Source organism: Paramisgurnus dabryanus, chromosome 4, assembly GCF_030506205.2.
Source record: "Paramisgurnus dabryanus chromosome 4, PD_genome_1.1, whole genome shotgun sequence".
NCBI lineage: Eukaryota > Metazoa > Chordata > Actinopteri > Cypriniformes > Cobitidae > Paramisgurnus > Paramisgurnus dabryanus.
Window position 1 is genome coordinate 36,926,040 of NC_133340.1, and position 23,163 is coordinate 36,949,202.

The following is a 23,163-nucleotide window of genomic DNA, read 5'->3' on the forward strand; positions in this document are numbered from 1 at the left end:
AATTTTACAGATTTTTTGGGTATGTAACAGTTGATATTGTTTGGCTATCCTAAAATGCTAGTGTTCTGCACCAACTAAAAAAAATCAAAAATCATTTCTGTGAGGTTTCTGAATTTTTTTTAGTCTGACTATATTTATTTATTTACTTGTATACTGTTTATTAGTGAGCATTGTTTTTCCTAATTTTGTCAAAATAACTTTAATTGCCTTGATTACTGCACAACCAATTTAGCCATTTTATGTAACTCACATAAACATATACAACAGGTTAAGCATTTGGACTACACTTTAAAGCAGGAGTGGGGAACCCTGGGTCCTGGAGGGGCACTGTCCTGCACAGTTTAGTTCCAAACCTAACCAAACACACCTGAATTTCATTTTCAAATAATCCTAAAGACTTGAATTAGATTTTTCAGGTGTGTTTAATTACAGTTGGGACTAAACTCTGCAGGACAGTGGCCCTGCAGGACCAGGGTTCCCCACCCCTATGCACATTTTCCAGCTCCCCTATAGTTAAACATTTGTACCATTTTGGTATCCATTCAGCTGATCTCCGGGTCTGGCGGTACCACTTTTAGCATAGCTTATTTTTGTGCATTTAGCATTTCTGTTAAATATAGTACAGGTACAAACCTGTGGTTACTCTGCTACCTGTGTGAACTTGAGGGGATAAGAGTTCATCCAGGAAAAAACCTGGCCATGTGACCCTGCCTGTAAAAACTCAGCTAATTTTTTGTGATTTACTGTTTTCTATATAAAATCATTCTTCATTAGGGATGCAACGATTATAGATGAGGGAAAATATAAGATGATATATTTGAGTAAGATTACGGATTGAAATACAAATTAAATCATTAATTGATATTAAACTTGATGGTCAGAAAGTAATTAATCTCAAATGCTAAAGGGGACATTCCATTAAAATCTGACTTTTTCCATGTTTAAGTGCTATAATTGGGTTTCCAGTGCTATTATCAACCTAGAAAATGTGAAAAAGATCAACCAATTAACTTAGTTTTGGTAAACCATTCTCTGCAAGCATGTGAAAAAATAGCTCATTGAAATTGGGCTCCCTTGGTGATGTCAGAAGGGGATAATACCGCCCCTTAATCTGCACTATCCAACCACAGCACTGTCAATTAGTGCAGAGATCAGCTTATTTGCATTTTAAAGGACACCCAAAAATTGCTCACACCTACAAAGTGGCAATTTTAATATGCTATAATAAATTATCTGTTGGGTATTTTGAGCTTTGGGGACACCAAAGACTTATTTGACGTCATAAAGTCATGTGAAATGTCCCCTTTAAAGTAGGGATGCAGCGATTAACCGGTTTCACTATTAACCGCGCTTTAAAATGTCACGGTTAAGTAACCGTAAAGCCTCTGCTACACCGCGTGTTTTTGTTTCACGCACGCACACACAAACCAAATGCACGAACCACCAAGAGGCGCGTGCGGCGTGCGACATGCTTGTTAGCGCACTGTATGACAAAGCTCCGCGTTCAAAAGAATATGTGCGCGTGACACGTCTCTTGGTTGTTCGTGCATCGGTGTGTGTGTGTGTGTGTGTGTGTGTTTGTGTGCGTGCGTGCCTGCACGGGTGCGTGAAAGATCCACACTCCAATCAGTCTGTGCAGCATTAAAAACCTCCTCCTCAGGGATCAAATCCGGGCGGGGCTCCTGGTGGTCTGACTGCATTTAATAACGTTGAATTATTTTAACGCGTTAATGATTTATGAATTAATAGCATGAGTTAACACGTTAATGCTGCCAGTCCAACATGACTCGCAGTACCCAGTCCAGAATTACCCTGTGTTATTATTCGTTTTGAGAGGCTATTATCATTTTAATAATACTTCAAACAAATCAAAATAAAAACATTTATTCAGTCCAAATATTAAATTACATTTATTCCAAAGATCATTAAAATGAATAGCCTACAGGTTTCAAAAGGCACCTATACTGTTTAAGTCAAAGCCTGCTAGGTTATTATTATTATCATTTGTCCAAGAATTGGACAAAAATTACACAAACTGAAAATAAAAAGGAATTTAGCAATTGTTCAAAAATTTATCCATGTGATATTTTACATTAATATTGTAAAATAAATGAGTCCATAATAACCGTACAACCGTGATTATTTATCAGACTATAACCGTACCATCAAAATCTATAATCGCTGCATCCCTACTTTAAAGTATTGTTATTTTGGGTCATAAGCTTAGAGAATGTAGTGTACAATGCAAGTTTATAAAAATATGGCCCAAAAGTTGTCGTATGAATAAATAGCACTCATAAATGGCTGTTGAGACTGTAGTTTCATATGGCGTATTCTTTACATCACAACTTAACAAACGGGTTTCCAAACAATAGCATTTTGCATTTAAAAATGTATGGCCCTGATTATTATTATAATTTTTTTGTGGCTATAACAGCAACACATCTTAGCAAAATAATGCAGTTAGTCAATAAACACCACAAGAGCTCAAATGTCATGAATACTTTTTATATTAGAGTAAAATCTACTTGAGTACACTTTGAAACAAGAGTACAACAAAATAGAATATACTTCAAATGTTGAATATACAAACTAGATTATTCTGAACACAAACATCTCGGTTCTCCCTCTCTAAAGGAGTAATAAAAAGCGAATGGCAAAAGAAAATGCGCAAAAAAACGTCTGTATTTGCAGTGAGGGTGCATGCTGCCGATTGACCTTTTACTGTACTTCGGTGACAACAAATTGCCACAGGGTCAAGTCTTCTAGACTTGGGACACCAATGAACCAAATGGTACGGATTGTTTTCATCCAAAAGCTTCAAAAATGGACTACAAAAAGATGGTTTGCCAGTAATACTGTGCTCGGTACGACGTGTGGGGAAAAACAAGAGATTAACACAACATAAGCTTAATAAGTTTGACTTACAAAAAAACAAGACCGAAAAATAAACGATTCTAAGGCTGCATTGTTTATAAATTCAGTAAACTGTATAATTCATATATACAAAGTTCATTTCATTTCTTCCCTTAGTAGAAGTGGAGGAAGAATCGACTCAAAGTTCCTGTGATACGGCAGCACACCGGCAGAACTGCGCGCGTTCACAGTGATCTTCAAATGAAACTGCTGGTTTCGCGTTATAATTTTAACGTAAAAGAAAAAACTCTTTATACAAGTTTAAAAAAAGTCAAATTTACACTTCCTCGAAAGTTCACATTTGCTTTTCGACTTTACTATTTACTTTAGTGTTCTATTTAACGGTTAGTGTCGAAAATATCGTCGGAGAACTGTAGTGATCTTTACATTGGTCCCTATACCAATTCATAATTGAAACAACAGATATCCAATAATTCTTTGACGTTTACGTCGATTTTATCCACATGATGTGCGAATTGCGGCGCTGATGCAGTCTTTGCAACAATGCCTGCTTGTTGAGTTTTTACCTGGTAATATTTTGTACAATTAAACCACACTTGTACTGTACAATAATCTCCAGTTAGTTCGGTACGGGGTAGAAAAACACCCAGCGTGTGATTGAATAGTAACCGGTGTAAGTTTGTGTCTGTATTGATTAGTTATTAATGTTCGTGTCTGACGATGCTTCGCTCCTCAGCTCTCTGCTTGCACTGCTTCAAGCTGTGGTTTTGAATCTTCCACCACTTCTACTCGTGTGGGATTGTCCTGCTCAGGTCCCGTCTGGACCACGATCACCCGTTCCATCGAAGTGCTGTCCGGTTTGGAGTCGGTGCTCCTTGGTCTCGGAGAAACCTTGCTCTGTTGAATCTGGATTTGAACTGGAACTGACACTTGATTCTGAACAGAAACTGAAGCGGGTATCGTGACCTGTGTGGGGCTCTGATGGGACGCCGTCTGGACGGAGATTGGGAGTTGAGCTTGCGTCTGGATTGAAATGGGGACCTGTGTCTTCGTCTGACCTGGACTCTGGTGGGCAGGCATTGCCAGTCTGACCACCTGCGTGCCTGGCGCCATAGACACGGGTGTGAGGGCTCGGACGGCGAGGGGGGCACCCATCAAATTGATGCCTGTGGGGCTGCCAGGTTTGCCCTGTAGCTGGCACTGCGTTAGCTGGGAAGCCGGAATGGTGATTATCTTAGCGAGTTGAACTGTGATTTTGTCACCGTTCTCTGCTGTGGCGGGCACCATTGTTGGCATGGTCTGAAACAAGACTTTGGGTGCGTTCGTGCCGGTCGCCGTTCCGGCGTTGGTGGGTGCCGTGGTGAGGATGGACGGATTCGCTGACTGCACGGCCACCGTGGAGATCTTCTGTCCCAAAGAATTCGTCATGACAACTGGCACTTGCATAGCAACCCGCACAGTCCTGGACACAAGACATAACATTTAAAACTTATCTAATCTAAACCAACTTTGGTTAATTTACACAAATCAACTTTGATTACCTGGGTGCACTGGCATTGGAGATGATGGTATGGGTCGTCGAGTCCGGTGTGGCGGAGACCGTTACAATACGTTGAATGGGAGATGCCGCGAGCGCAGATTTGGCTTTTGGGGAGCCTGGATGGACCAGAGTCCTACCACCACCTCTCAAGATGGCAGGTGTTTTGGAGAGGTCAGTAGTCAACATGTGAGTGTCAGATGAAGGAGGAACACGCTCGTAGGTCTTCTCGCCACTTATGTCATCACCAGGGTCACACTTTTCGTCATCAATGACTACAATGTCTTTAGGCATTTCCTTAAACTGGTACACCAACCTCTGACCTTCTACTTTAGCCAAGATTCCTCTCTGATAGTAATACCTGCATTAAAAAAAACACACACAAAATAAATACAAACAGATCATAAAATGTACACAGAACATGTGCTTAAAGGCGGGGTGAATGATCTCTGAAAGCCAATGTTGATATTTCAAATCGCCTACCTAAACAAGCACGTCCCTACCCAATAGAATCTGGACCTTCTTTTGATAGACACATAAGCAACCCAGGCAACGATGTCATTTAGTAGACACGCCCCTTACTGCTGATTGGCTACAAGTGTGTTTTGGCGTTTTTAAAAATCATGCACCCTGCCTTTAAATGTAGCTCAACTGGAAGAGCTTTGAATTCACAATGCAAATCATGGGTTTGAACCCAGGAACACTTCCTGATAAAATGATGTATAGTTTGAATTCACTGTAAGACACTTTAAATAAAAGAATAACTTTAAATGTGAATTAACCCCTAAAACTCTGCGGAACCGCCGGTGGTTCCAAAACTCCATCATCAAAAAAAAATTGTGGATCACAAAATTTTCTGTAAAATAAGACCATTTTTATTGATTTTCTCCAAATTATGTTGGGTAGATGATTCTTATAAAATTCAGGCATGCCTAATTCTGCAAAAAAAAAAAAAATACTGCACAGCATGTTTTAAACATGCAAAAAACCTCAAGTATACATTTACACAAACATCTCACCTAAGCGCTCTGCCCATGGTTTCATAATTCATATCCGGCTTGTTCTTGTGTTTGCCCCACAGCTTTGACACAGCTTTAGAGTCCACTAATTTGAAGATGCCTTTCTCCCGCTGGGTCCACTTGATGTATCTGGGACAGGTGTTCTTATCCTGCAGCAGGTCCAATAGAAACTCCCAAAGATACGTGCTTCCTGTAGGCAACAGAAATTAAATCATGTGAGTTGAGCAATTCAATTAATAGCCATTGATATTATAAATAAATAGACATTAAAGAGTATTAGCATAGCTATTATTAACATATATGACCCTGGACCACAAAACCAGTCATATTGGGTCAATTTTATGAAATTTAGATTTATATATCATCTAAAAGCTGTATAAATAGCCATTGATTTATGATGTTAGGATAGGACAATATTTGGCCGAGATGCAACTATCTGAAAATCTGAAATCTGATGAAAATTAAAAAAAATATACCGTATATTAACCTTTTTGTATCCAAAGTTGTCCAAATAAAGTGCTTAGCAAGACATTATCAATGAAAAATATTTTTTTTTAAATATATTTACGGCAGAAAAAATTTACAAAATAAATTGATTTTTAGCATAAAAATGATAATTTGTATGGTTGGTATGCTACACTTTAGGGTCACATATTAAAAAATATGTAAAGTCGAGAATCAAACTAACAGTACATATTTTTGCCCAAATGTAATAAATAAATAAAATAAATCACATTTTACACAAAAGCATACATATATCAGTTTGTTGGTACAAAACATCAGCACTGTAAAATAAAAGGTTTAAATTGCGACTAATAAGCTTTCATCTGGTTTTTGGTTGACATATAACTCAGATGTTTCTTTGTGATATTAAGCGTACTAAACAAACAAACACTTGAAAGTTACCAACCTTTTCCTTCTCTAGACTTCTTCTTGATGCCTAGATCCGGGGATCCGTTTGAAATGTGATGGGGTTTGGGTTTCCGCCCGGCTGAAAGGATAACAAACACAAACAACAATTTAGAAGCTGCTGCAATTTCTCACTCCTATGTCAAAAATGACAGCAATGTTCTTGAAGCTCACATTTTCTTCTCTTAGAGGGTTCTGTCTCCATCACTTCGGGTTCCTGAAAAACCGTGACCATCTCCATAGGCTCGGAGTCCTCCGTGCTGACCTCTACAACGGTCTCTGTCAGCACGTCGGGCCGCATGGCGGCGTGCAGGAACTCGGAAGTGTTGACACATGGAGGCACGAAGACCTCTACACACCAGAAAAGCACATAAATGCATGAATAACCTCAAAAGAGAGATCTTGTATGGCAGCATATGAGGATTTGTGATAAGGACAAAGTTTTTACCTGGGCTCCGGTCTCCACGTAAGCTGGAGGGAGAATCCATATGCAGAAGAGCTTCTGCAGCCTCAATGGTTTTGTCTGAGCAATGCACAATTGAGCCATGAACTGATGCTTCCACTGCCATAGAGGAAAACACACAAATTGGTTAATATTCCTATCAACTGTGTTTGCATTGTGTGTATGCACGCGCATGCATGCATACTATAAAACAAATTTGTATAATTAGGTTTTGGCAATGTTTTTTGACAGTCACTTTTTAAAGTAATACTTTTTGCAATAAGTTTTGGCATGTTTCAATACAACATACAGTACTGTGCAAAACTCTTAGGCAAAGACCACCAGACTTGTTTTAGAAGTTTTAATGTCCATCCATATATTTTTCAATTCATTTTATTAAAATACAGACAGAAAATACAGGAAATATGTACAAAAAATAAATAAAATAATAAATTTTCAGGACTAAATGTCTTCTTTAGGCATTGTCTGTGTTTAAAAATTATAAATTAGGATTTAATTTTATTTAGGTTTAAGAGATCCTGCAGTCTCCTGCTATTGCTCAAGTGGAAGGGGAGTTTACATTAAAAACTTGACACATCAGTTTACATTTTTATACAGTTTTAAATACTATATACACATTTCCTGTATTTTCTGGATGTATTTGATTAAAGAGACTGAGAAACAATTATATATGATCACTATAACATTGCAAAAACAACAAATCTAATTGTGGCATGGTGGTTGAAGACTTTTGCACAGTACTGTATGTTTATCTGTATATAACGTTGGATAAAGAATGGATGTGCATATTTTTTAAAACTTTATTTCATTTAATACTTGAGAGTCTAAGTTGATATTTAAAAGCATTTGTATCCATGTTACCATGTTTTTACACTGAAATGCCAATAGAGGGTGCCATTGTGTGCAAAACTTGTGCAGTTTGGGCTTCCCAAAATCATGATCCAATCACACTAGTTTACAGAGTTTACAGAGACTGATGAACATAATTTGGCATGGGTGGCAAAAACTACATGGGTCTTTCGAAAAACAGGAGACAGGGAGATCAAAAGAAGTAACTTGGCTTATACAAGATAGGAAAATAAAAGATGTATTCTTAAATGTTGATGGCAGACAGATTTGGTGATATATTATTTGTTATTCTTCTCAATTCGTTTAAATGAGATGCACTGCCTGAACGATCACATGTATTACGATTTTAATAAGAAACTACATCCATTGAATATGATAGACGAAATCCAAGTGCACTTAAAATAAAACTAAGCGTTTTCAGATTACCCTCCTTATAAATGAACAAATCTCTCAATACATACAAACAACATAAACTGAGTGACCCTGTCTGTGAAATCCACGTTATTGTCTCACAATGTAATTATTATCCAACCTTATTCAATTAATATTAAAAATACCAAGGTTATATTTCACAGAATGCTCTTTACATTATATAGAAGGAGTTTATGTAGAAAACAGTAAAACACAAAAAAAATGACTTTAGCTGGGTTTTAGGGTCACATACGGTCTCCAAAAGTGTTCAGGGGGAGACATTTATTGCAAGGAAATATCACGTGTAACAAACGCAACATAATATCCACTTCACAATATCCGATTGTAATATTCAAAATATCTGTACTTTCTTCACTTTTGCAAGTCGCTTTGGATAAAACCGTCTGCTAATGCTTAAATGTGATGCAAAGTTGCTCAGCATTTTATATTCGCCATGCCTATTCTACAATGTTGCTATACACAGTGAGACAGTTTGGATGAAAGCATCTGCTAAATGACAAGTAACTTCCTGGTGGGTCTGAGACAGCAACAGGTGCGTAAAACTGATCTGAGAAAGGCAAAATCAGGCGTGTACAGGGCAGAACCTGCAGCCCCGTCAGTTTGACGTTGACATCCACAGGCACCTGTGCTAGTCTATCCAAGCCCTCTCTCCACTCCCGTTACAAGCCGACCCTGTCCATGTTTGGGTATGTGTATCTGTTGCCACACAGAGGGCTATCTTTAGGCAGTGCCAGTCATAAACACATACGCATGCATGGTGCCATTAAGAATAGGTGACCCAGCATCCACTTGGGTACTGTATTCAGACAAATCTGCCCTTGGAGACAGGATACAAATGAATCTGAATCCATAATTAGGAATAATACAGATTATCTGGCGGATTCTCTTCTATTTTAAGACAATAAGAGGTGCAATCACCATATTATAAAAAGTAGCTAGGAAATGTTACTCAAATCTAAAACAATCTCTTTTTAGCCTAAATATTATTATACATCAGTGCTGTTAGATGACGAAATATAATGATGAAAATCAAATTAAAAGGCATGTTAATTTAGAGTGTGTATATGTATGTATATATAACACAACCAATCTACTAAAATCTGCAAAGTTAGGTAAAATAAATAAAAAAACCTTATTAAAATTAAGCAGAAAACAACAAACATTGTAGTAATTACAATACTTAATGATTATAAAATATTACACTAAGCATTAAACAACTGAACCGATTACGTTCTTACTCCTTATGTATAATAAAAGCCAATAAATCCACATTATTGTGGTACTATTTAACTGCCAGTAAAATAGCGGTCCAGAGGAAAGTAGTGCTGTCCCTCCTCACTTCCGTGTTTACAGTCGTCAGAGCTTTCCCTCCAGTTCTTACTGAGCTTCCTGCAACTCAACACCAGCCCTCAATCTGATTGGACCCCTATGTAAAGAACGCCCCAAGAAAACGACAAGACGATTGGTTCGCTGTGAGATTTCGAACAGCGCGCGAATTCTATTGGACGACGAGTGCTGTCACTCATAGTTTAGACAGGCCAGCGGAATAACAATGCTTCCGCCATCGAATTTTCACATTTACTTGAAAAACTCAAAATATCCACTCGACACTTTTACAACAACACTTGTTGATTTTGATGTACAGTAAAGACGTTAATAAAGAATGAATTTGGTATTAAATGTGACTCGTAGTGAGTGATGAAAGCACGCTAAAACGTGTGTGCGGAAAACAGCGACCACGTTTAGATAACGGGACATCTGCGACAATAAACCAACGTGCATTTTATAATACAAACAATGTTTTCGATACAGAGCTCATAGTATATAAATCTAATTTTAAATGTACAACAAGCGTGTTAGTTTAAGTATTTTCCACCACATTTAATTTGCGTACGAGATGTTTGTATATAACAGACATTAAATATAAATCTTCCGTGTTCTATTTCATCAAGGGGATCAATTTACTAATAGGTGATAAAAAGTTTACGTTTAAGTTAGCCGTATTTATGCCACAAAAATAAAACTCTGTGTCCTTTCGACTCCAGACAGCGTGGCAAAGACGTAGGAAAGACAACATCTCTCCCACTTCCTGGTTTCAGAGCAGCGCACCACCTCCAGAGAAACCCGTTATTTGAACACGCTCCACATTTAAAACGCATTAAACGCCGTGCAAACTCAACACTGTGCACAGTGAGCAAGTGCGACTCAACATGCATGTACGCTACTACTTTATAACACTCCAAATAAGCATTAAAGAAAATTAGGCAACGCCATGCAGGTTGCCAACCAAGGTGATCACTTCCTGAAATGCCCTCCATTACTTTACACTGAAGCACAACTTCACGGATCTCAGCGCCGCTCAGCTTTATCACTTCACCTCAAACAAGCCCACACCCACGAGTTTTAAAAAGCGCTTTTATGTGTTTACCTGCTCGGATAAGCAGATCGAGCTGGTTAGCGGGTCCCTCATGCAACGACGTCGCCATGTTTCGTCCAGAGGTGCAGATTCACATTGACTCGCATTGAAAGCGTATAGAGGCGCACGATTTGCAAATCACTCCGCCTCCACAGGAAATCTCCACAAATTCAGCAGTACGCCCCGGGCGCGCACGGATCCTTCCGCGCCGAACACACAGGAAATCCTCCGCGCTCTCGGTTTTACGTTTAATTTGCGTCAGCACTCAGCAGCGGGGATAATTATACACTTAACCGAAGGATTTGTGCCAAAAAACATCTTTTTGCGACACTTTAGTATTATAATTATCGCATATAAAGTCTAGGGCGATTAGAACACTGCGCACGTGTGTGTCACATAAACGTAAAAACAAACATTAGGCACTTACCGAATTAAATCAGCTTACGTAATTGTTATTGACAGACAGTTAATTAAAACTAATAATTTGTCCTTATAATTTTTGTGATTTTTTTTCTTTATTTAGATGTGCCATATTGTATAAAATCTGTCCCTGAATACTTTCCAGTAAAATTTATAAGCATCTTATTTATGAACAAACAGTATGTGAAATATTTTGGAAGATTCAATTGGTAAAGTAATTTTAATCTTTTTATTCATAATTTCTGTACTGCATTTCATTAAAACCTCCACTAGAGGGCAGTGGAGATTTATCAATTCTTTGCTAGAGCACAAAACTAATAACGTAGTCATTGTCAGAACCAGGATTTAACCAGGATCATCTTTTAAAACCTTAAGCCTATACAAAATCCTTTTATGTTGGTAGTAAAACTTTGTGTGTAACCCTAAACACCCTGTTAACTGCAAATAAACTATTAAAAGTCAATAATAAGCTACATAGTAGTAAGTCATCCTTGTGCCAGATGGGTATTTTATATAAGAATAATGCATACGTGATTCCCATCTAAAATCCAGTGCTAAAACCTCAGGCCACAAGGATGCCCTTCTAAATACAACTTATGGCATCATACTGCACAAATATAACAGCCGCTGAAATACCTGAGACATAAGCAAGAAAGAAGTAACTTTCTTTACAATGTACTCTTTTATAGAGTACCTAAAAAGTATTTGATTTGATTATTGTTTACATAAAGGCATAATAAAATCCATTCTGGATGCACAGTAATGCATTTCCTAAATGTTGGCTTCACAAAGTTTTACTCCCAAAACTAACTGCTGGAAAACTTTTTGATTTGCAGTCAAAGGAATGGTGAGTATTATTAAAATTATTAGAAACCATAAAATAATAAAGTTGTTTTGTGTGTTCCCATACAGGGTCAAACAGCATAATTAAATAATTATTAAAAACTACTTTGTAATTGTTTTGCATTGTGCGACTCTTACCTGTCTCTAGCACTTCTGTCTCCACCTCCTGCTCTTCAGCTACACCCTGCATCAGGTAGGTCTCATCATCATAAACCAGCACCTGAGCAGAGAATCCCTGCTCCATCCGTCCGCTGGGTACCGGCTCCACGATCACTGCAGGATACTCAACTTCCCCCTCTACTTCTCCTTCAATTTCCCCCTCCATTTCCCCCTCGATCTCACACACTCCTTCCTCCTGTAAGAGAAACAGATACACTGTGTTCATGAAAACAAACAAATCCGATAACTCAAACCTTATATGAAGAGCTCAGATGCAATAGTCTCTAACTGTGCCGCCGGCGAGAACGTCAAAGTGGCCGGAAGTCATTCAGCGGCGCATCTTGGACGGGGTGTCACTGAGAGTTGAAATCAGCTCAACTTTATGGTAATGAGCCATGACACGGTTCGGCGAGAACCAATCGGAAAGTTGAAACATTTGGCGGCAAGCATTTGAGTCCAATAGAAGTCCTCCGCTTGTGAGGATTCCAGAAAATGCATTCAAGCGTTCACTACTCCTTTTTTATAGCGTCATTGGCAGGGCAGCCTGAGCATTTTTGACGCTCTCGCCAGCGGCGGTGTAAACGTACAGTAACTGCGTCTGACATGTTTTTTGTTAATGAACATTTTTCAATCCCTCCAGAAAAATGCGATTATGCGTTCCCATGATTCATTCAACGCATAGTCAGCCAAAGCCTGCATATTTATGCCGGGGCCGCATTTTTTCAAATACTCTGCACTTTCGCAGCATAAATTGCAGATTTCCGTGCGCAAAATACGCAGAGCTTGCATTATTTCATAATCCCCGCATTTTCGTAGCAAAAATCATATACATCTTAGCAGAAAGTTGAAAAATTTTGCATTTACTTCACACAAGCGCAGCCATGTCCCCTGTTGCCATGGGAACGTTATGAGTGACATGATTATGTGACATGAACATCATTGAAAAGCTGGAAACAGTTTTTGCAAGTTCTGGCAGTTTTCAAAGTTCCCGCAATTTCATCGCATAAAAATCCTGCATATTCCATTGCATTTTTTAAGAAAACGTGCCGCAAGATCAAGGATTTTTGCCCGCAACAATTACAAAAAAAACTCTGTGTTTTTCTGGAAGGACTTTTTATCAGACACTCATGTGTATGTTCAGTAATTTCACTTTAATGGCAAAGAAAAGTATTTTAACCAATGTCAATCGATATTTAACAAATTTGGTCTTCACTGCAAAACCCTCATGCAAGACTCTTCACTCCTAAAAAAGTCACTCTTCACTGTCCTTTCTGAGGTAAAAGACGAAAAAAAACAGTCAATATTCTGATATATTCAGTATTTTACCCTTCAACTGGGTTAAAAAAAACTACAACTCTTGCACCTTGACGTTCGTGTACCATTGTTCATTCAATTCTTCTTCCGTCCATTTAGCGGACTTTACAAAAAAAATCGGCATCTATTTAACGGATTCTGCCAAGAAATTCTGAATAGCCTGAGGCCGTGATTAAGCAGATTTGAAGTGAAAGTATTCAATGAACATATTATACATGCCGGGAGCATTTAGTCATTATCATTTCCTAATTTTTGACAAAGGTGGCGTTTAGCAGCTTTTGGATCTGAGCTCTTATAAGCTAAGCAAGCTAGCCATCAACGGAGGACTGCACTGCATTCTTCAGGGTTCCCACACGTTAGTTAACTTCAATTCAAATTCAAGGGCCTTTCAAGGACTTTCCAGGTCCAATACCCTCAAATTTAAGAACTTAATGTGGGGACACTTTATTTTAAGATATTTTAAGATATATTGTTACTGCGGTGACACTTTGGGAGCGCTTCCAGGGGTAAGTGCGTCTGAATGTGTATATCAAATTCAACCAATGGTGAGGCTTAACGACAAAGTCAGGGTGTTGGGGAGCCAGGAAGTATATAGCTAACTATAATACAGCCAAAGACGGCATTACAGGGACACAGGAAGTATTGTAAGGGAGACGCAGCATCTCGTTCCCTTCTCAGCAGTTACATACATAACCCAAGACGTTTTCATGTGTCAAACACAACTATGCAAAAAAGCATTTTGGTATGAATCAACATTCGCATGTAGAAGAAAAAATTTATCTATGTATATGTATATTTTCAAAAACTTCACAGGGCCTTGAATTTTTCACAAAGTTTCACAACTTTCAAAGACCTTGCCAACTCTTGTAAACAAACAATCATAGTTTTTATATTCTGGCAGATACATTGGAAATAACACTGAAAACAAATTAAAATAAAGAAGTTTACTCAAGCATATTTTACATTTTCGAATGGTACCAACCTTGCAAACGTCACATTTGCAAAGTATTAGATTCCAGTGACTAGATCTTCTCCTGAGCTAATTGTAAAAGCATGGTGTCAAGTTTACATAATTTTGTTTATCATTTACCTGATGAAAACCTGGGCATCATGACTCACGCAACGTGGATTAGATGGCAACATGTGACCGTTTTGTAGGCGAGCCATCTGTGACTGAGACTTTTTTTGTAGCTGTAAAACTTACCGGTAAATGGTCATCCACTGCAGTGACGTACTCCACCACAGCTCCTCCACTGTCTACGAGCACCACAGATGTCATGACTCATACCCCACGCTCTGCTGACCCCCTGTGGCAACCTCCAGAACTGCAGACAAAGAGCACAAAAAATTAGTTTCGAATACATTTTATACTCAATTCGCAATTTAAAATGTAAATAATACAAACACTGTGCAATTGGCAAGTTACAATTCATACAGCATATTCCTGAAATCCATAGATGTAACAAAGCAAAGCCAAAGCTTTTTGACCTCCTCTCTGTCTGCTTGTCTGGGTCAAACAGGAAACCCTTGCTAAGGAACAGAACACCAAAACAGGAAGCCTGTCTACAGAACACTGACACCATGGCAACAACCAACATGCTTTGCTTTGTGAAGTGAACGCTCAAGGCAGCAGGACACTCCCAAATGTTGAGTCCTCATTACACTTTCATAAAAATAACAAAGGACAAGAGACAACCGGAGTCTGGTAGCTGAATTATTAAGTGACTTCACTGTAATTGCTGTACAATTGTATTATTATAATGATTGAATGATACAAATGCACACTTGCACGATTAATTGTCCCAGCCCTACCGTTTTTGTTATGGGATACATTTTACAGAGTAGCTAAGAGTATGCAAGTACTTGGACAAACAAACACATAACAAAAAAAAGATGTTGTTTGCCTACATCCACATTGTGATTGTTAACAAATAAAACTCTCAACTTTCTTGCATTTCAGCTTTTCTTCATTCATCATTTCTTATTATCTAATGTTTACCGTTTAGTTTCAATTAATTAATGCCAGCGTCTATTCAGCCAAGCGCTTTGGATGCTGATTGGTTGTTGGGGTTGTTGCCGATTGGTTGTTGGGGTATTTTTTATGTATTTTATGTATCTTCCTATGTTTTTGTTTTATGACCTCCTGGAAAGCACATTGGTCGACGTAAGTCGTAAATTAATTGTGCTATATAAATAAAGTTGTTGTTGTTGTTGTATTTGTCCCGCCTCTCATCCACTGTGATTGGACGGCTGAGTAAGGGGGCCAATCACACAGAATGCGTTTATGGCAGTAGCAGGTGCCTTTTTTGTATGATTTCTATGGGAAGTGAGCGTTATGCATGCTATTTATCAGCGCCAAACCCCTCGCATTTTGGCTGCCGCCCGCTCCACATGCTTTTAGGGCTGTAACGATTAATCGAGCAAATGCGCATTTTCTCAATGAATGAATTTTAACTATATTACGGTGAAATCTCGGCACATCCCAAAGCCAGGCGGCACTCTCGTGCAGAAACTCCCTTTGTAGCACAGAAGTAGCAGCATTGCAAACGCTAATTCAGGAAATGTCTATAAGGATATTTCCATTTCTGTTCTTCAAATTGTTTCAGGTATTTTCATGATAATAAAGAATATTTTGAATGTTTTTGTTTAACGAGTGTTGCTTTTTAAATGCACGTTATAAACGACTCAGAAAGAAATGCAGAGCGACAATATTTAGCGAAGACAAAAATCTACAGCTGTTGGCATTTTTGAAAAGCACGGTGCTTCCATTGGAAACAATTGAAAACATATGCCAGGTAGAGATGTAACGATTAAATTGGGTGCACCATTAAAAATGCCTGTCTGAAATTGATTCTGAATCGCAAGGCTGCGATTCTTTGTTTCATGCACAGCTTGTGCGTGCCGTGTACTGCGGCATTTGGTCAATAGGAAGTCCTTATCAATCTAAAATCATTATGAGTCGAAGTCGTTTATAACGTGCATTTAAAAAAGCAACACTCGTTAAATAAAAATCATTCAAAATATTCTTTATTATCATGAAAATACCCAAAACAATTTAAAGAACAGCGATATAAATATTCCTGTAGACATTTCCTGAAATAGCGTTTGTAATGCTACTACTTCTGTGGCACAAAGGGAGTTTCTGCACGAGAGCGCCCCCTGGCGTTTGGATGTGCCAGGATTTCACCATAATTCATTCAAATTCTTTCATTGAGAAAACGCGCATTTGACTTACAAAGACAAATACAATACGGTGAAAATAAAAGACAAATGTTTTTTCTTTGGAATTACCTGCACTGATGAGAAACGCACACAAAAAGACCAGAAACACGTTTTAAGAAAGTTAATCCAAAATATTTTAAGATTAAATAGGCCTAAACTTTTAAGGGCACACACAATTACAGCACCATCATTATTTAATTAAAGTAATTGCACCACCTATTTTGCATAGTGACAGACTAGCAGATCAGATGGTTACATTGTTAAAGTGATCTGTTATGTCCTGCCCTGTTACTATAGCAAGCAGTCACAAAATCTGCACAGGGACGATGGGGGTGTGACGACTAAATCTGATACACACACTTCCTCACGTATGCATCTGGATTGTTTTATCAGCGAATCACAAAATGACAAGTATTTCGACTCCTCATCACACCTTCCCCCAAAACCAATGATTAGCACCACATGTCTTTTAAGTACTGACAATTGCATAACATTCACAAGCCATGCGGCAAAACTAAAATAGACCCAAACTTTATGAGGTTTTAGCATACAACACAAACCACAGTCTGATCGTCACTTGTGATGATGGGTATAGTATTACTTCAAGTATCAATTCCACTAAAGTTGTGCTATTAGATATTACCAGGAAAGCTTTTCATCCATTTCCAACTTTTTGTTTCTGGTGCAGCTGTAAAAATCCCACAATGTTCCCCCTCCAAGATGCATTCCAATTCCCAGGAAACAGTCCAAGACATTCCCGTAAACAAAGGTATCCGGTCCACTTCAACCATGGTTCCCTGTTCTTCCAAAAACTCCACATTCCAACAACCTGAGACAACAGAATCCAGACGTTTTTCCCCGGACACCATCAAAGAAATACTGAGTAATGTACAACTATGAGGCGGATAACAGCCTGTGTTTTTTTTTTAGAGCTGATCATGTACACCCTAACGCTTTCGTTTTCTGTTTCTTGTATCTTCCACACCTGTTTCTCTACATCTCCGTTCTTTGAAGAATCAGTTTCTTTGCAATCTATCTTCTCGTGTCTACAGGCTTATGCAGAGTTTTTATGTTCGACTCAGCATTCTGTGAGACAGGATCACATGGTCTGAGCTTTCCGAACAGGCATCACATGACCAATGCACAACGCTGCTTTTGTGTCCTCAACAGACTCTCCAGTGATGCAACGTCCCACCTTTAAACACACACACACACGCAGCGGACGCCAAAATCCAGCCTCCACCCAACCGCCCTTCAGATGCAACGAATTATTACTCAATGAGAGACTGCTTGCATCAGCCATCCGTCAAAACGCAAGTCACTGCACTGACCAAAACCACTTCTGTTTTACAAGATTCATTTCTTGCTTTAAAAGGCCAAAACACTTAAAACATTATCAAAAGATTTCCATTATTTGTATGATTTGTGTGACATTTATGGTGTTTTCGGAAAATCTTCTTTGAGGTTTTCCTGCTTGGTCGGAAACAGCAACATCATGTTTTGGTTTTCACGAAAAAAATCATACTGGTTTAAAATTACATAAGGGTGAGTAAATTAGTTTTATTTTTGGGGTAAATTGTTTCATTAGGGACCCATTCATTTCAAGGCAAACATGGACACTTTTTTTCCTTCTTTCAAATGAAGAGTGTCGGTTTCTTGTCGAAATGAAATTAAATTACACACAGTTCAGATGGCACACAAGATGGGTCAATATTTGAGTCAAACACAGGGCAAATGTTAACTGATCTGGTACAAAAGGGGTTCACAAAATAGAAACAACTTTCCTTACATGAAGATTCAGGTACAGAGGATGGTAACATCTAGGGATGCACCGCTAGGATTTTTTTGGGCCGATACCGATTTAAAGAGACAACTTCTGGCCGATGCCGATATTAAACACTTGTAAACAATACTATACAGTTGGTCTATTAGCTAGTTTATTTCCGATTTTCCGCATCAAATAATTTTTACTGAACATGGATTTGATCTAATTAACATTCAACTGACCAACATAATAAGAGAGGCACAAATTAAGCTAAAACAAATATAATAAGACAGCATGACAACCTTCAAAAGCAGTTTTGGCTATTCAGCATTTACTTTAATAACAACATTAACTCATTTTTTTTTTACCTATAATGGATTTCTGTATGCAGTAAATTAATAAACATATTGCCGATATGCCGATGGTTTCAAATTCATCAAAAATCGGCCGATAAATATCGGTGGCCGATACATCGGTGCATCACTAGTAACATCACATTGCCTACCACATATATGCAAAGTCTTTAGGCTAAGACTTATCAAAAACTTTAGCCTGCCCTTTAGCCGCTTAGAAAAATAAAATGTGCATATTCACTTGGACTTGTGTTGATGTTTAACAGCATCTTTAGCCACTGATCAACAAAAAAAGCTCAAAATGAAAATGGATCCCTACAAAGTGACAAAGTTGTTTGAAACCAAATGGGCAATTTTAACAGTTCTTTCCCTTCAATCTGATACACATTATCAATAACTAATACTGCTGTTCAATATCTTATCACAGCAAAGGCCTTTTTCAAAAAATTATGCTATTTACTTTCATCATTATCAGATTAAATTGAAACAACAAAAACAAATAACATTTGAAGATAAATATAAAACAAAGATATTAACTCTTTCCCCGCCAGCGTTTTTTTTTTAAAGTTGCAAACCAGCACCAGCATTTTTCATGATTTTCACAAAAGATTAATGCCTTCCAGAAAATGCTCTTCTTAAAATATATAAACATACTACAGGGCTCCAGACTAGCACCTAATGGTGGCATTTTGCCACCAAAATTTGAGAGTGTGCCACTAAATTTTTCATCCAGTCACACATTATACTTTCTGCATCTATCATCAAAGTATTTATTAGTATGAAATTTTACTTAGTAAAAATATGAACATTTGGTAAGCATGTTGATTTAAGGTATGTGCCCCTAAATTTTCTGGTTGTGCCCCTAAAATTTTCAGTTGGGGGCCACTGTGCTCCTTGTGAAAAAAGTTAGTCTGGAGCCCTGTACTATATAGCAAATGAAAGAACAGACCCTCTGCTTTCAAACAAAAATGTTCTCTTTTTATCACCTCTCAAATTTGGGTAGGTTTCTTTAAAAACACCAAATTTTGAGCAAAAAGCTTAGATAATAAAATTTTGTGAAGGACTTTTGATAGAGATCAGATGCAGAGCGATCCTCAAAACTTACATGGACATACAGCTGTTTGCCCTAGGCCAATAATTAAGTTGCCCTGCTTTCAGATGGAGCGGCATTTACTACACAAAGCCGTAGTTCACTGACAAATCGTGGGCAATTTCACATTAATTATCGCGGTGATATGTATGCGATATGTCCCAGCTTGTCAGTGAACTACAGCTTTTTTGTAGTAAATGCCGCTCCACCTGAATAGCAAGTGATGGCGAATTACTACTAATCAAGGAACCGGCTTTACTGAAAAGATGTGCATGATATCACATGCGAATTATCGCACATCCCTAGCTTTTATATTAATTATCAGCTATGGGCTTAAATGAGTTGGAAAATTTTGGCATACTGGCAAAAAATCAATAATGTGCATCTCCACTTTAAGCCAATAATCAATATTTAAAAAAAAAAACACTTTGACAGTCTAATTTCTAGCAAGTCATTATTGCAGCATAGCTTTAGTTGTAAAGTAAACAACCAAGTAACTTTATAATCAGGTGTATGTAACTGCAAAGCACAAGCGGGGGACTGAAGATTTCTTAGTCATGAAATATCTATTAGAGCTCAGCTAAATAATTAATTTAGAAAAAGAAATGAGTCTAGCACAGATGTAAATCTACCTTGAGCTGGCGTTTAAGACTAATGGTTCAAAATCAAGAGCATCAAATCTATCCTGTTTATTCATTTCTGAACATTTGGAAAAGCAGGGAAGTCCACATTATTCCAGTCTTAATTTTAACTTTCCTGAACAAGTCAACTGTAGTTATTTTTCATGGGAAAGTTGCTCTATTCTTCCATGACAGATCAGGATAATTTGTCATCAGCCATCCAGTGAAACAACAACCAGTGGTTACAAAGCCAGTAAGTAAAAAACTGAGTTCATTTCTGCATAAACAGACTCGCCCTACTCATAAGGACAGCCACTACGTTTGCATACACCAACATTCTTTTACACTCCACCCCATTTGACTTGATCCCTCCACATTTCCCTTAGCCTAAAGCAACACTTACAACCATATTATGCAAAGAAATCTATTCAGATGCTTTTAGGGCCCGGCACTTTCACACACCTTATCTTATAAAATCAGCAACTGCTGATTAGATGGATCAAAGTCCTGTGCAAGTCTATGCTGTTATCTTCACTTCACTCTCAGCAGTGTAAACATAAGGATCAGGGGCATGGAAAGTTCAATTTCAACCCTTACTAAAGAAGTCTGTGTAACGGTTTTATCAGAAATACTGACGTTTCACACGTCACAAGATCATAGATGCAGGTTTATTGTGACTGCTGCTGCAAACACAGATCTACATACAGTATAGTCAACATTAGTAAGAGTACACGTACATCAGTTTATAGCAGCGATTACAACAAAGTTGATCTGTACTCTGTCCAAATCAGGGGGCGTTACAATATAAACACTGGAGGAAACACAGCAACAGTACAGTATCTCAGTTTTTTAATAAAAAAAAACATTTTAAACTATACTGTACTATTGTGTTCTATACATGTATTAAAACAACTCATGAGTTTACATTTTGTGTGTTTTTAAGTGCAGTATGTAAATAATAAATAATGAGTTAAACATATATTGAGATTGAGATGTTAAAAGCTGTCCCAGACAACCTGGTTTCACCTTTCCATCATCTGTCTGTCTGACTATACATTCATCCATCCATCCATCTATTTGAATCTATACATCCACCTATGAATATATGCACCTATTTATCCATACATCTATGCATCTATCATCTGTGCATATGTTTATAATTAAATAATATAAACTGACAGGAAGATTCGAAAAACTACGTTTTAAATTAACGTTAAGTTACATGAAATTCATGTAACCCCAAAAGACAGCTAGCAAGTCTGCTCAGTTATCAACTCACTGCTAGCATTTAGCTTAGTAAGCTAGCAAATAGGAGGCAGATGAGCTAAAACACGACAAATATTAACACATTTAATTAGATAAACGATAAAACACATTGACACATGTCACTATGCCAGAATTGTAATTTTAGTATAAAGCAAAACTAAATAAAGCACCCTTTACAGTGCCAGTTTCCTCTTAGCTTCATACCACAGAGCTAAGCTAACATAACCGCACAGTTTCTTTTAAAAGTTCAATAAAAAAAGAAAACTTAAAAAAATGGATTACTTACCTTGAAAAGTTGTTTGTCCAAATGAAATCCGCACGAAAACCCTTCTCAGTTTGCACAGATATAAGATGAGGTGGATGTATGAGAGCCCGTCAGACTGTGACTGCTAGCAGCTAAGCACCTGATCGACATACACACAAACAATCCCACACGCTCGCGCGCGCGCGCACACAGCACTGATAAACCAGAAGCTTGTGTTTCCAGTAGATTGGGGTGAGAGGAATGATCTATGTGTATCTTCTGTTCATTTTATATTTAAATAAATTGACATTTAGTTATTAATAGTACATTTATTTTATATTTTCCCAACACGATTATCTATGGAAGCGAAATTATATAATATAATATAATATTTTATGTATTCATTTCAAAGAAAACTAACAAAATTGTGTGATGGTTTTGCATAAAACAGGAAAAGCTGTTTGCAAAAGAGTTAATGAAAATCTTGATATTTAAATATTGCTTGAGAGTCTTTAAACAAAAAAACATTTGTGCAGAAACTATTTGCATTTATTGCTAACACAGAAAAAAATGAAGATCCGCGCACGGTTATATGCATGGCTTACACCTCCTCAAACAATACTGTAATTTAAAGTGAAAACAGTCGATGAAACATGTTTAGAGAAAAAATAATAACACCTTCAAGTAATAGAACAAGCAAGATTATGAAAAGACTATGGTGAAGGGTTTACATTTGTACTTTTTTGGCCACCAATACATTTACAAATATTCTAGTCTTCTATATAGTCTCACTTTTTTATGAAGGCAAAAAAGTGGATGCACAATGATGTGATTTCTATATGTTTTATCCTACTACACTGTGTGGCCGGCTACATAAGACACAGTGTTAATGGTGACCTCTGGCGGTGTACATTATAAACTACATGTGTAGAGTTCTGCAGTACCTGATGTGGCCGGCAGATCTTCTTCTAGCCAGGGTTGCTGGTGGTGCTATTATGATATCTTATCAGGATGTCTCATCATGACATGATCCTTCATCTTCTTTCACAATTGCTGACGTCATCTCTGCAACTACGAAGATGGAATCATCTTCAGACAGCTTCATGACCGAGTTTCTTTCTTCAATGCCAAATCATTCACCATCTCTTTAGTAAGCTCCTCAAATTCAACTACCAATTTGTCTGCTTCACTCTCAACAGAGTCCGCTGTTTCTTTTTTTCACTGTAGGTGAGGGAAGTTACTTCAGTGTCTCTCCATTCACCTTCACAGAATCAGACCTTGTCATCATCCACTATCTTAATTATGGATGCATTTACTTTAAATTGTGGATCTTTACCGAAAGCTTCTCCTCACTTCACCTCACTG

At 37.8% G+C, this 23,163-nt stretch overlaps 1 protein-coding gene across 6 annotated transcripts; it reads right to left on the reverse strand.

Moving 5' to 3' along the window:
* Nucleotides 1-2,487: 2,487 nt before the first annotated feature.
* Nucleotides 2,488-21,998, reverse strand: elf2b (E74-like factor 2b (ets domain transcription factor)). Of its 6 annotated transcripts, none has more exons than XM_065254421.1 (9): nt 21,841-21,998; nt 14,443-14,563; nt 11,904-12,120; nt 6,791-6,904; nt 6,517-6,693; nt 6,344-6,424; nt 5,434-5,623; nt 4,419-4,775; nt 2,488-4,339 (listed from the first exon to the last, which is right to left on the reverse strand). In XM_065254421.1, the coding sequence occupies exons 2-9, from the start codon at nt 14,515-14,517 to the stop codon at nt 3,610-3,612; spliced, it is 1,941 nt and encodes a 646-aa protein (XP_065110493.1). In that variant the 5' UTR covers nt 14,518-14,563; nt 21,841-21,998; the 3' UTR covers nt 2,488-3,609. The 6 variants fall into 6 exon arrangements, with proteins under 6 accessions (XP_065110493.1, XP_073670496.1, XP_065110495.1 ...); XM_073814395.1 differs by lacking the exon at nt 21,841-21,998 and adding an exon at nt 17,446-17,465; XM_065254423.2 differs by lacking the exon at nt 21,841-21,998 and adding an exon at nt 17,104-17,425.
* Nucleotides 21,999-23,163: the final 1,165 nt, after the last annotated feature.